This window comes from Aspergillus pseudonomiae (genome assembly GCF_009193645.1).
Source record: "Aspergillus pseudonomiae strain CBS 119388 unplaced genomic scaffold BDV37scaffold_87, whole genome shotgun sequence".
Taxonomy (NCBI): Eukaryota; Fungi; Ascomycota; class Eurotiomycetes; order Eurotiales; family Aspergillaceae; genus Aspergillus; species Aspergillus pseudonomiae.
In genome coordinates, this window is record NW_022476079.1 from 32756 (window position 1) to 45005 (window position 12250).

General features: G+C 51.6%; 4 protein-coding genes across 4 annotated transcripts; all 4 read left to right on the forward strand.

Moving 5' to 3' along the window:
* Positions 1 to 288: 288 nt before the first annotated feature.
* On the forward strand, positions 289 to 4131 carry BDV37DRAFT_218098 (uncharacterized protein). The gene is made up of 2 exons (XM_032080110.1): positions 289 to 2593; positions 2656 to 4131. The coding sequence occupies exons 1-2, from the start codon at positions 440 to 442 to the stop codon at positions 3994 to 3996; spliced, it is 3495 nt and encodes a 1164-aa protein (XP_031937227.1). The 5' UTR covers positions 289 to 439; the 3' UTR covers positions 3997 to 4131.
* Positions 4132 to 4738: 607 nt separating this feature from the next.
* BDV37DRAFT_218462 (RTC4 family protein) lies at positions 4739 to 6762 on the forward strand. The gene is made up of 2 exons (XM_032080114.1): positions 4739 to 6111; positions 6177 to 6762. Exons 1-2 carry the CDS (start codon positions 4862 to 4864, stop codon positions 6448 to 6450), a joined length of 1524 nt encoding a protein of 507 aa, XP_031937228.1. The 5' UTR covers positions 4739 to 4861; the 3' UTR covers positions 6451 to 6762.
* On the forward strand, positions 6596 to 10120 carry BDV37DRAFT_218211 (M28 family metallopeptidase). Its single transcript, XM_032080111.1, has 3 exons — positions 6596 to 7993; positions 8058 to 9430; positions 9494 to 10120. Exons 1-3 carry the CDS (start codon positions 7075 to 7077, stop codon positions 9548 to 9550), a joined length of 2349 nt encoding a protein of 782 aa, XP_031937229.1. The 5' UTR covers positions 6596 to 7074; the 3' UTR covers positions 9551 to 10120.
* Positions 10121 to 10576: 456 nt separating this feature from the next.
* On the forward strand, positions 10577 to 12132 carry BDV37DRAFT_274856 (MFS transporter; the record flags this gene model as incomplete). Its single annotated transcript, XM_032085309.1, has 3 exons — positions 10577 to 11089; positions 11139 to 11496; positions 11555 to 12132. The coding sequence occupies 3 exons, from the start codon at positions 10577 to 10579 to the stop codon at positions 12130 to 12132; spliced, it is 1449 nt and encodes a 482-aa protein (XP_031937230.1).
* Positions 12133 to 12250: the final 118 nt, after the last annotated feature.

A 12250-nucleotide genomic window follows, 5' to 3' on the forward strand; every position in this document is an offset into this window, starting at 1 on the left:
GGAATCGTTGTTTCTACAGAAAAGAACAAAAATAATAACACAGGAGAAGAAGAAAAACAAAGAGGTCTTTGCGCTCCCGATCAACTCTTCACACACGCCCTCCACTTCTTTCAACTTTCCTGTTGCCTATCGGTGACACCCCACCCGACGAGGAATCCTGTCCCCCTGAATCTATACCGACGGCTGTATCAATTCCATTCCCCCGAAAGAGATTGAGAACGGTCAGCGTACGACTGAGCTCCCCCGACAGTCTGAGCTCGCCACGATCTGTGCCCGGAACGTGCGAGTACATTGGCAGCGTAGGTAATTCGTGGCGGTGCGTTCGCGCGCATGGGTGATCTTATGCGTGTTCTATGCGGGAATCTTCACGGTGGTTAAAGGGCGAAAGACAGGATTTGGGCGATTGAAACCGATTTCCACCTAGGGATACCGATGAAGTATGACCTCCAGTGCGACCGGTGACCACTCTCGCGACCCCGCTGTTTCGCACGAACCGGAGCATGCCCAGATCACGGCCAGTACAGGATCCCCCGATATCATATCACAGAAGGAGAATGCTAGTCCGGTCGGGGGCAATGCGGGGAGTGAGCCGACGGCAGAATCGACCACGGAGGAGGTAGATGAGTTTGGGCTGCCGATTCGAATTCGTGCTAGGCCTGTACGCTCGAGTGAATCGTCTGATGATGAGGAATTCCATGATGTTGGAGAGGCTGTCTCGGGCCCAGGTGATAACCAGTCAACTTCACAGGAGAGCAAGCCCGTAACAAACGATCCAAAGCCAGAAGCACCCCAGGAGGAGGAAAACACAAAATCAGTTGAGAAGGGAAAGGATGCAGAGAACGGGACGCAATCTTCACCAGCAGTCGAACAGCATCCTGTTGAATCTCCCCGAGAGAAGGATTCAAGCGTGCCTGTGAGCAATGAGAAACATGCTACCTCTGGTGGCTCACTCCCTGACCACGAGGACGGCCCCTCGCCGCCTCCTTACACGGAAAAGCCAAGTGCAGAAAACCCCTCTGCTTCTACACAGTCGGATGCTGTACAAAAGAAACGGTCGAGTCTGAAAGCTTCGGAATGGTCACATCAGCGGCTTTATGAGTCTAAGGAATCGGAGGACGAGGATGAAGTACAAAGTGATGGTGGGTGGCAGGATATGCCTGCTATTGACGAGTTCGATGTTTATGACGACTTTGGGAGACTAGTTGCTCGTGGTGCCAAACCAGAGGATAATGACGCAGTGTACAGGGGCTTGGGAGGCGCTGGAAAGGGCTATACTCGAGTGCAACTTGATGAAGACGCTCAGTCGGCGACAAGTCTAGATGAAGATACAAGCTATCTGTTTAGGGAAGCAGCTCACAACTCTACTGGTGTAGAAGGGGAGGAGGAGCTGCGTGACGCCGTCAGTCAATTGCAGGCCACAAAGGATCTGCTGACAGAGAGTCAAAGGATAGCATACGTCGGAGTTGCCAGATTGGCTATATTCCAGATGACTAAAGACCTGGACCGGGTTCCCGCAACGAAGGGTACACGCAAGGCGAAACAAAAGACCATTGACTCAATGCGTCAATGGGGCCAAACAATCATGGCTAGAATCTATGCTCATATGGATATCGACGCCGCTGAGCAGGTGATGATCGAACAATTGGCGGAACATGGCGTCCAACCTGCAGATCTTGTCCGACCTCTCATGCAGAATGCTCGAGTCAAGAATCCTTTAGCTGAGGAAGTTGACACGCCGAAGAACTCCCTATCATCCCCCGCGACTCCGAGCCTCAAGGATGAATATCGAAGCAGTCTATCCTCCGACGTTGACAGGTCAACGCCTCCTCCGCCTTATGAGACACACGAAGGCGAAGATCTTCCCGAAGTCCGAACCCCCTCTCAGCTTCCCACTTCGTCAAAGATTGATATAGATCTTCGGTGGACGGTGCTCTGTGATCTCTTCCTTGTCCTCATTGCAGATTCGACTTATGATGCACGGTCACGAACGTTACTGGAAAAAGTAGGCGAGTCTATGGAAGTGTCCTGGCTACAAATTGCCCGGTTCGAAAAGCGCGTGGTCGATGCTCTGGAAATGCAGGAACAAGCGGACAAAGAAACCTGGGATGAGTCGGATCACATGGAAAAACGCCGAAAGATGGCCCTGAAGCGAAAATATATCGTTATGGGCCTGGCCACTGTTGGTGGTGGGTTGGTCATTGGTCTCTCCGCTGGGTTGTTGGCCCCAGTAATTGGTGCTGGCCTTGCAGCTGGGTTTACCACTGTAGGTATCACAGGAACTGGTGCATTCCTGGGAGGAGTGGGTGGTACGGCGATTATTGCTTCTGGAGCCACCTTGACCGGATCCACGATTGGGCTGAGGGCTTCCAACAGGCGTACAGGAGCTGTCCAGACTTTCGAGTACCGTCCCCTGCACAACAACAAAAGAGTCAACCTGATTGTCACCGTGTCTGGTTGGATGACTGGTAAGGTGGATGACGTCCGATTGCCCTTCAGTACGGTGGATCCTATCATGGGAGATCTGTATTCGGTTCTCTGGGAGCCTGAAATGCTTCGGAGCATGGGAGATACCATCAATATTCTTGCTACAGAGGTAGGTGTCAGGACGTGTCTCTCTTGTACATCTATCCCTGCGTGGTTGCTAACTGTTACTAGGCATTAACTCAAGGGTTGCAACAAGTCCTTGGAAGCACGGTTCTAGTAGCCCTAATGTCGTCTCTGCAGTTGCCACTTGTCCTGACGAAACTGTCGTACTTGATTGATAACCCATGGATCGTTTCATTGGCCCGCGCGAACGCAGCCGGGCTGATTTTGGCTGATTCTTTGATGGAACGCAATCTTGGGAAGCGGCCTGTCACACTCTTGGGCTTCTCTCTCGGCGCTCGCCTTATTTTTTCTTGCCTCAAAGAGCTTGCAGATCGAGGTGCGCACGGACTCGTGCAGAACGTCTATCTATTCGGGTCGCCTATAGTGGCCAACAAAGATGAATATTTAAAGGCTCGTGGTGTGGTATCGGGCCGTTTTGTGAACGGGTATTCCTCAAATGATTGGATCCTGGGCTATCTCTTTCGTGCAACAAGCGGTGGAATCATGCGCGTGGCTGGTCTCGCTCCCGTGGAGGGGATCCCCGGCCTCGAGAACTTCGACGTTACCAAGCTCGTGAACGGCCATATGGACTACCGAGCAGCAATGCCCCGACTGTTGAAAGAGGTTGGGTGGGAGGTTTTGGGAGACGAGTTCGCAGAGCTCGAGGACCCCGATCCGGAAAACCACGCCGAGCGACAAAGAGAGCTTATCCGTGAGATCGACGAGGCTCGACGAGAAGCTGAGGCAAAACCAGAAAAGAAACGGTTCGGTTTGTTCAAACGAGGCAAGTTGGCTCAAAAGAAAGGCTGGGAAACATACGACGTGGAGCGTAACAATGCCACACCGCGAGATTCGGTCGATAGCAACGGAACTGGAAGTGTGTTGTTTGATATCGATGCGATCAGAGCCGAACTCGCATCCGAAAGTATCGAAGTCAAACAGCTCGAGTCGACGCTGCCTCCTATGAAGCTTGATTTGAATTCTCCGCCCTGCTCAGCCCCAGTTACGCCGGCTCCGTCCGATATCAAGGATACTGCGAAAGCTGTCAATCTCACCAAATCCGCCCCTCAGTCGCCGCCCAAGCCTTACTCTGCGCCCAGCGCTTCCCATGATCTGCAGCCTTCTACCCATAAAGAAGAAGAGATAGAAATGACGTTCGATACCTCCTATCATGAGCCACCACAGCGTTCACATTCATTTTATGAGCCCACAGCTGCTCCTTCATATGATACCAATTCTACACGGCCAGAGCTGCAATCATCTTTGACGACGCCAGCCGGTCTTGGTATCGGTGCTGCTGCTGGTGTCGGTGCCAGTGCACTTGGCGCATTGGCTCTGGAGCCCAATGCCTGGGCTGATCACGACATAGGGAACGGGGAAGAAGGAGAGATTTCTATGAGTTTCGAGTGATGTGGTTCCACGACTATAAAGACTAGAACGAAGATGCATGTGTCAGGCTTGGTTATACGCTATTTGTTGTCTAATTCTCGCTGAAGTACGAATGGTTGTTGCTTCATCCGTTGGCTTGCCTTTGTTATATCTCGCCTTTTCCTATCTTCGACTTCTTCCATCTTCTCTGCCTCTGTCCTTTCCACGTTACCTTTTGCTTTCCACTATCTCATCTTTCGCGTTCATAGAAGGTGCGAATCGTTGACCGTATTTTGCATTGGAGACCCAGGATGCCATATTGTCTATCGAGTTCTGGTTGGGAGAGCATATCTTTTTTGTTCTTGCATATTTTTCAATCAAGGGCACTATGCAGCATAATAATCTGTCACAAGCCCTTTCCTTTCCCTTTTCTTTTTCTTTTTCACTATCTTGAGCGCTTCTTCATGCCTTGCTAGGATTGCAAGCTATTACGATGTGCCGAGTCTTGCGACGCGGTTTAGATTATTGTTAACACCCCTTAGCTGCATTTGATATATATACTATTATTCTTTTTCAAAGATGGCCACTGAATAAAAAATTGATGGAGCTAAATTGCACTGACCATCAATGGCTGTCAGATCTCTTCAAGAGTTGAAGCCAAGGATCAGCTGCGTCTTACTTTTTCTTCTTAGATTGATTTAAATGCGGAGTTATCGATAGCGTGTCACCACACGCGTCTCTCCCCGTCTTCCTGCCAACCCCCCGATCTCCGAGAGTGATCGCTCTTCACTTGGTTCTCCCTCATTCATAAAACAATTCCTATGCCCAATTTCCTTACTTAAACAAATGCGCAATCTCCCCGAAACACGCCGCACCTCCCAAGCCACTCCCCGACCCGAGAGCCACTATGGTCACCCCTCGGCCGAAACCCGATTCGAGCTACGCATCGAACCGCTTGACAAGACAAAATTACCACGGAAAACCTCTGCTGTCGACTTTTCGGGACAAAGAAGCTCCTGAGCCTGTTACTAAGCCTGAACCGGCCACGGATGATGAACCTGTGAGCTCCAGTGAAGAAGAAACGAGAAGCAATGCCAGTCTGGATGACGAGTTCGGGAATGAGAGCACGCCCCGTCGCTCAGGGCCGACTTTGGAGGAGAAACTAGCGGAGACGTCGAGAGACAATAGTACATCGCTACAAACCCCGCGGACAAAGAGAGGATTTGAGAGCCCGAGGCCTCAACGCTCGAGTCGTAAGAGGGCGTTAAAAGATACTGTTACCGTCGATGAGAATGACAATGGCGATCCTTTTCTAGAGTGTGGGTGGTCTTCACAAACCCTGAAGAGGTCTAGGGCCGATTATGGATCTAAGAAGAAGCGCAACTCCGAAGTCTATTCCACGAAATCGAGCACGCCTCTACAAACTGATTCGCCTTCTTCTAGTCGACTGAAGCCGAAGTCGGCTGGCAATTCGCCGAGTGCTGACAAAAAAACAAAGAACATGAACACGGAATCCCAGAAGGATAATGGATTTAAGGTCCCTCAGGATATTGACATCAAAAGCCCGCCGTCTAAATCACGCTCATCCCCCGAGTTCAAGGCTCCTCCCCCTCTTCCGAATGATATTGTCTCTAGCTCCTCCTTTGCGCCCTCCTCCGCCAGAGAACCTGCTATCTTCGAATCGGATGATGACGATGCTTCGCCCCTTAGCTCCCCGCTTAGCGAGCTATCTGAGACCGGTTTACAAGACGTACTATTTGATGATGCGGACGACGTGCAGAAGCCGAAGGAGTCTTTATGTCCCTGGTGTAAAGAAGCTGTAGACCCAGAGCTCTTGTTACGGTTTCAGTCACAGCCTAAACAGCGCATTCGAGAGCAGCAGCAGTTCTGCGATTCGCATAAGAAGACTGCGGCCGAGAAAGAGTGGCACGATAAGGGCTATCCAGCTATTGATTGGGATACGTTCGACGACCGGATCCGTGTCTATTTTGATGACTTAGAGGGCCTCTTGGTCCCAGATAGCCAGTCCTACTACCGAAACATCCTAGACTCGACTTTAAAAGCCGGAAAGGCCAAGAACTTCCGGCTGACACTGGAGGGCGATGGTTTGGAGACGATCTCTTGCGGTTATTACGGGACTCGAGGCTCTGGTAAAATGTGAGGCTTCCTCTGTTACTCGCCCCAATTGTAATACATCCGAAGCTAATGCAAGCGTTGGACAGGTTACAAGCTTTGACCATACGTTTCTCGCATAAGCTACGCCGCCTGGCGGCCAGCGACCACATTGTGAAGTCGGCTGGCGTGGTGGGTTACGCACAAGCTGTGCTCGTGCCTGAACTAGCGGTCCGACTGGTCAAAGAAGACATGGGGGTTAGCGACGAAGCCGCTCGGCAGATCTTGCGCGATAGCATCGATATTGGTGAAAAGTTAAACTTCGCATTGAACGACAAGGTTCCGATTCCCGAAGAACTTGAGGGGCATTCAGTTGATGAGTAACTGTACCCTCATGTTCTTCTTTCTTTGCTTGTTTGTTGATTTTCCCTTCCTGTTCGCATACTGCGTATCTGGTCTTGATTGTATATAAGAGAAGCGTGGCACGTGATACCTCTTGTGTTTGTGATTTCGACGATGTTGATGATGGAAGATTGCCTCATATACGCGACGGATGGCGTGCGATTCGTGGGTTTCAATGTACGGACTTGATTTTTTTCTTACCAGAGTAGCATGCAACGAGCAAGGCGGCCGGGTTGTCAGTTGTATAGGAGCTGTGGTAGGATTGAGACAGTATGGAGTAGGAACTTCTTCCCAGCAAGAATAGTAGGAACTAAGCTGTAGCTATCAAACTGGGCGTTCGGCTAATACGGGAACGTCGATAAGCTTTGAGCTCCGCTTTTGCTCCGGACTCCGCACGGGACCGATAAAGAGACCCAATGACTGTCCATTACGTAGGGCTGCCGATTAGATAAAAAGCCCTCCAGGCGCCCCCAAACCCTCTCGCCCTTTCTCCATCCTTGCATAGGAGCTGTCACACTGAACACGCAGATTGATCAATGCGAGCGATCATCTGTTCCATGTCTGACCGCTGTTTCCTCCGATCCCCTCAATTCACTTAGTTGAACCATGCCCCCCGAGATGAGGGAGAAGTCCATGCCACACACCATGGCGCCCTCCGAATCCACGCCCCTCCTGCAGGTGGTCAGCGTCGCTCCCCAGCGGCACCGGTACCCCCATAATAGGCTACGACGGTTCTGTAGCTTCACTCTCGGAACGCTGCTCGTGTTTTCTCTGTTCTTGTTCCTCCTTCCCACAGCTGTCTTTCCCCGGGAGCATGGCTCCATCTGGTCGTATCTCCCTGGAGCGCGTCCATTCCCCCACAAGGCTTGGCCCCAGGGTCACGGTCTCAAATACGAGGAGCTGCAGGCAATCCTTCAGACGACTCCGTCCGCGGAGAAAGCACGGGAATGGAGCAGTTATTATACGGCGGGCCCTCATCTCGCCGGCAAAAACCTGAGCCAGGCGATCTGGACCCAAGAGCGCTGGCAAGAGTTTGGCATCCAGGACACTGAAATCGTGGCCTACGACGTCTACCTCAACTACCCTCTGGACCACCGCCTGGCTCTGCTAAAGAAGTCCAAGGATCAGACTGAAGTTACGTTCGAGGCTACCCTAGAAGAAGACGTCCTAGAGGAGGATGGCACCAGTGGTCTGCCTGACCGCGTGCCTACTTTCCATGGCTATTCGGCCACTGGAAATGTCACTGCTCCATTCGTCTACGTCAATTACGGCTCTTATCAGGATTACCAAGATTTGGTTGATGCCAATGTCAGTCTTGCTGGCAAGATTGCGATCGCCAAGTATGGCCACATCTTCCGTGGCTTGAAGGTGAAGCGCGCACAGGAGCTGGGAATGGTGGGTGTGATCTTGTATGACGACCCGGAGGGCGATGGTGAGGTTACCGAGGAAAACGGATACAAGCCGTACCCCGAGGGTCCGGCCCGGAATCCTAGTGCTGTGCAACGGGGTAGCACCCAATTCCTGAGTAAGTCCCCACGGCGTTCATGTGCTAGATTGATAGATAGTTGGTTGCCTAATTGGTGAATCAGGCTTTGCACCCGGCGATCCTACTACACCTGGTTGGCCATCCAAGCCCGGATGTGACCGTACGGATCCTAGTCATGCGATCCCATCCATTCCTTCGATTCCAATCTCGTACAAGGAGGCCATACCCCTTTTGAAGGCTCTTAATGGACATGGTCCCAAAGCAGTGGACTTCCCTAAGGGATGGCATGGCGGAAAACTTGGCAGCAAGGGCGTTGAATATAACATTGGCCCTTCACCAGATGATGTGGTAATTAACCTGGACAATCAACAAGAATACGTTACTACCCCCCTGTGGAACGTTATTGGCACCATCAAGGGTGCTATTCCGGACGAGGTGGTCATTCTGGGCAACCACCGGGATGCGTGGATCGCTGGTGGTGCTGGAGACCCGAACAGTGGCTCCGCTGTCCTCAATGAAGTTATTCGCAGCTTTGGCGAAGCTCTTAAGGCAGGCTGGAAGCCATTGCGCACAATCGTCTTTGCCAGCTGGGACGGAGAAGAGTATGGACTGCTAGGATCAACAGAGTGGGTGGAAGACAAGCTTCCGTGGCTTTCCAAAGCCAACGTTGCTTATCTCAATGTTGACGTGGCTGCCTCTGGAACTGTCCTTGGCCCTCGGGCAGCCCCGCTCCTGAACAGTTTGATTTATGAGGTTACTAGCCTCGTCCAGTCTCCCAACCAGACTATCGAAGGCCAAACGGTTCGTGATGTCTGGGATGGCTACATTGCGACCATGGGTAGCGGTAGTGACTTCACTGCTTTCCAGGACTTTGCGGGCGTGGCCAGCCTTGACCTGGGCTTCGGCCGTGGCCCCAAGGACCCCGTATACCACTATCACTCGAACTATGACAGCTTCGACTGGATGGATCGATTTGGTGACCCTAATTGGCTCTACCATGAAGCCTGCACTAAGCTCTGGTCCCTGGCGGCCGCCAAGCTGGTCGAGGCCCCTGTACTGTCATTTAGTGCGTCTGACTATAGTGCTGGTCTTGGTCAATATTTGGAGAAGATCAAGCCCAGTGCAAAGAACTTGCCTGGCGGCGAGTTCGACTTCGGGTCTCTGGACAGAGCAGTCGCCGAGTTCCAGGCTACGGCTCAGAAATTTGACGCCAATGCCGCTGATCTGACCGCCCAGCTGGATGAAGATCTTCCCTGGTACCTGTGGTGGAAGAAGGTTAGGCTCTACTTCCAGATTCGCGTGGTTAATGACAAGTACAAGGCCCTTGAACGGGCTTTCTTGTACGAACCCGGACTCGATGGGCGCGACTGGTTCAAGCATGTGGTGTTTGCGCCCGGCCTTTGGACCGGATACTCGGGTGCGACGTACCCTGGCTTGGTGGAGAGTTTTGATGCCGGTGATGCGGCAAATGCCCAGGTAAGGCAGAAAACACCCTGCTCAGCTTTCATGACGACTCCGCTAACGTGAGCTTTTCCTTAGAAATGGCGCTCTATCATTGTTGATCGCCTGGAAGCCGCTAGGAAAGTGCTTCAATGATACAGATAGATGACAGGAGAAAGCGGAGCTGAGAACATCTACCATCTTAGCTTCAGAATCAGTAGTATACAGAGAAGAATGTGACGTAGCGTTGGTGGTTAGAAATGTATATAGCAGCTGACCGCAGGATGCGTCGTAGTAGGACTTCAATACAGAGTACTATACCTTCTCAGTCATGGTTGCAGATGCATGTTACATGGATCTAAGCCTATTTATTCCCCCGAGGCGTCCGACAAGGGATGAGAGAGGCTGTGGTCTGCAATACGAGTGATATAAAAGCGGAGTAAAGGTTCTCTTGACTCATAAAATCGGAAAAGAATCCGAAGCCCTTGCAGTGGAGAGAGAGTCACGGGTCCAAGCATGACTCTTGACTTGTTTTGATTGTGCTGACCCACCAGCCCATCTTTAGTCTCCACTGCTGCGACGTTCTTTCTTTACTATCTTCAATTGTCGTCGGTTTCACCTCGTCATCTCCGCTCTTTTGCGTTCGACTCCTCTCCTCTCTCTTATCTTTCTTTCCGTTCTTACAGCTGTCGACCGTGATCGACTGCCTATCAAGACCTCATTGATATAATATTTCGAGCACTCCATTTGCCCCGGTCTTCATGCAGGAAAAGCAGCCAAGGCTGCCGGTTCGGCAGCTAATCATTCTCTGTAAGTTAACCTGTCAAATCCTTGTCGCTCGGTTCTATACTGATCGCGTGCCTCGTCACTTCTTCCGCCTCAAATAGCAATATGTCGCTTTGCTGAGCCTGGTACGTACAGTGAACTGAACTCGTCTTGCAGAGTTTTCCGATTCTAGCTACTAGATCGGTCAATGATGGCGCGATCAAGTGCTAAAATGATCTGTTCCCGTCCACAGTGGTTTTGACTTCTGTTTTGCCGTATCTTGTAGGCACCACCTTTATTCCCAGATAATATCGCTCCCCTTGCCTTGCCCTTAGTTGGTTTGGTTGTCACTCCGTTCCTGAATCTGTTCGTTGGCCATGTCTATCTCGCAGATATCTGACTACTGTGCAGCCGGAGATGATCGAATATGTAGGCGTTCCGAAGAATGAGGTCGCCAAATGGGTCGGCATCTCCTCCGCCGTCACGTCCATCAGTCAGGCTGTCATGGCTGTAACTTGGGGCACTGCCTCGGACCACTTCGGTCGCAAGCCGATCATCTTGTTGGGGTTGACCTGCACCATGGTTATTTCCTTGTTGTTCGGTTTCTCGCAAACCCTGGGATGGATAGTGGTCACCCGCGCACTGCTCGGGCTCATGAACGGTAACGTTGGCATTATCCGTACGATGGTAGCCGAAATGGTCCCAGAGAAGGAGCTGCAGCCCCGTGCCTTTAGCGTCATGCCTCTGGTGTGGACTATTGGTACTATCTTTGGCCCTGCTTTCGGAGGCGCCCTAGCACATCCGGCGGAGAAGCACCCGGATATCTTTGGCAACTCGGAGTTTCTAAAGAGGAATCCTTTCATTTTACCTAACATAGCGTCTGCCATTCTCTTTATCGTTGGTATTGCGACGGGGTTCTTGTTCTTGCATGTAAGATGGCCACATAGATTATCTAAGGACAGTGTCTAACAAGATACAGGAAACGCTGGCAACGAGGAAGGACCACCGCGACTACGGCTTGGTATTGGGCAAAATGCTGACCAGTTGCAGTACTTCCCGAGAGGAGAAAGCGCGGTACGCAGTGCAGGACGATGAGAACACCCCTTTGCTGGGTGGGAACCCGCCCCAGCGGAAGAAAGCCCCAGTCAAACGACCGAGTTGGAAGGAAGTGTTCTCGCCACAGTCCAGACTGATACTCATAGCGTATGCCTTGATGGCGCTGCACACGATGGCATTCGACTCACTTCTCCCAGTGTTCCTGCATACTCCTGTCCAGCAAATCCATGATAATCCGGATGTGCACCTACCATTCAAATTCATAGGAGGATTTGGCGTCGGTAAGTCCCTGTGAGATCATGATTTGTCCCCTATCTACCGTCTAATTTCTTCTCTCAGATTCCCAAACGATCGGCTTATATTATACTCTTATTGGAATCATCGGGATGTTTCTGCAATTCCTGGTCTTCCCAAGCGCGGCCAAGCGATTTGGTGTCCTCAATTGTTTGAAGGCCATGGTCCTCGTATTTCCCGTTATCTACCTTGTAACCCCGTTCACTGCTTTGGTACCAGAGTCTCTGCGTCACGTAGCAGTTTTCATCCTCATGCTCTCAAAGCTCGCCGCGACCATCTTCGGCTTCCCCAGCATCACGATCCTGCTGACCAACTCAGCCACCAGCCTAACCGTGCTGGGGACCCTGAACGGAGTTGCCACGAGTATCAGCGCCGTGGGACGAGCCGCCGGGCCCGCCATCTGCGGTGCAGCATTCACATTCGGCGTAAAGAAAGGATACGTCATCTTCCCTTGGTGGATCCTCGCCATTTTCGGCACTTTGAGCGCTGTCCCTATTTATTGGACCGTTGAACCAGATGGATTCCATGGCAACGATGCTGAAGAGGAGCAGGATGAACCACAGGAAACCGGCTACGGGGCAGCTGATCACCGCCAGTCCCCTGAGCCCAGGACAAGCCACTAATCAGTTTCAAACCACAAGCTTTTATAAAAGTCTAGGCTACTTGTGTCGGTGTCTAGCAACCGCATTAAGCTTAACAACCGCCCATCGCAGAACCGATTCCACGACCGGATATAGAAGT

Excerpts from the sequence above, each read along its gene's own strand:
- BDV37DRAFT_218462 (XM_032080114.1), top strand. The coding sequence starts at position 4,862 with ATGGTCACCCCTCGGCCGAAACCCGATTCGAGCTACGCATCGAACCGC. Across the intron at positions 6,112-6,176 it reads ACTCGAGGCTCTGGTAAAAT|GTTACAAGCTTTGACCATAC; the intron begins GTGAGGCTTCCT and ends AGCGTTGGACAG.
- BDV37DRAFT_218098 (XM_032080110.1), top strand. The coding sequence starts at position 440 with ATGACCTCCAGTGCGACCGGTGACCACTCTCGCGACCCCGCTGTTTCG. Across the intron at positions 2,594-2,655 it reads TCAATATTCTTGCTACAGAG|GCATTAACTCAAGGGTTGCA; the intron begins GTAGGTGTCAGG and ends AACTGTTACTAG.
- BDV37DRAFT_218211 (XM_032080111.1), top strand. The coding sequence starts at position 7,075 with ATGCCCCCCGAGATGAGGGAGAAGTCCATGCCACACACCATGGCGCCC. Across the intron at positions 7,994-8,057 it reads GGGTAGCACCCAATTCCTGA|GCTTTGCACCCGGCGATCCT; the intron begins GTAAGTCCCCAC and ends TTGGTGAATCAG. Across the intron at positions 9,431-9,493 it reads GTGATGCGGCAAATGCCCAG|AAATGGCGCTCTATCATTGT; the intron begins GTAAGGCAGAAA and ends GCTTTTCCTTAG.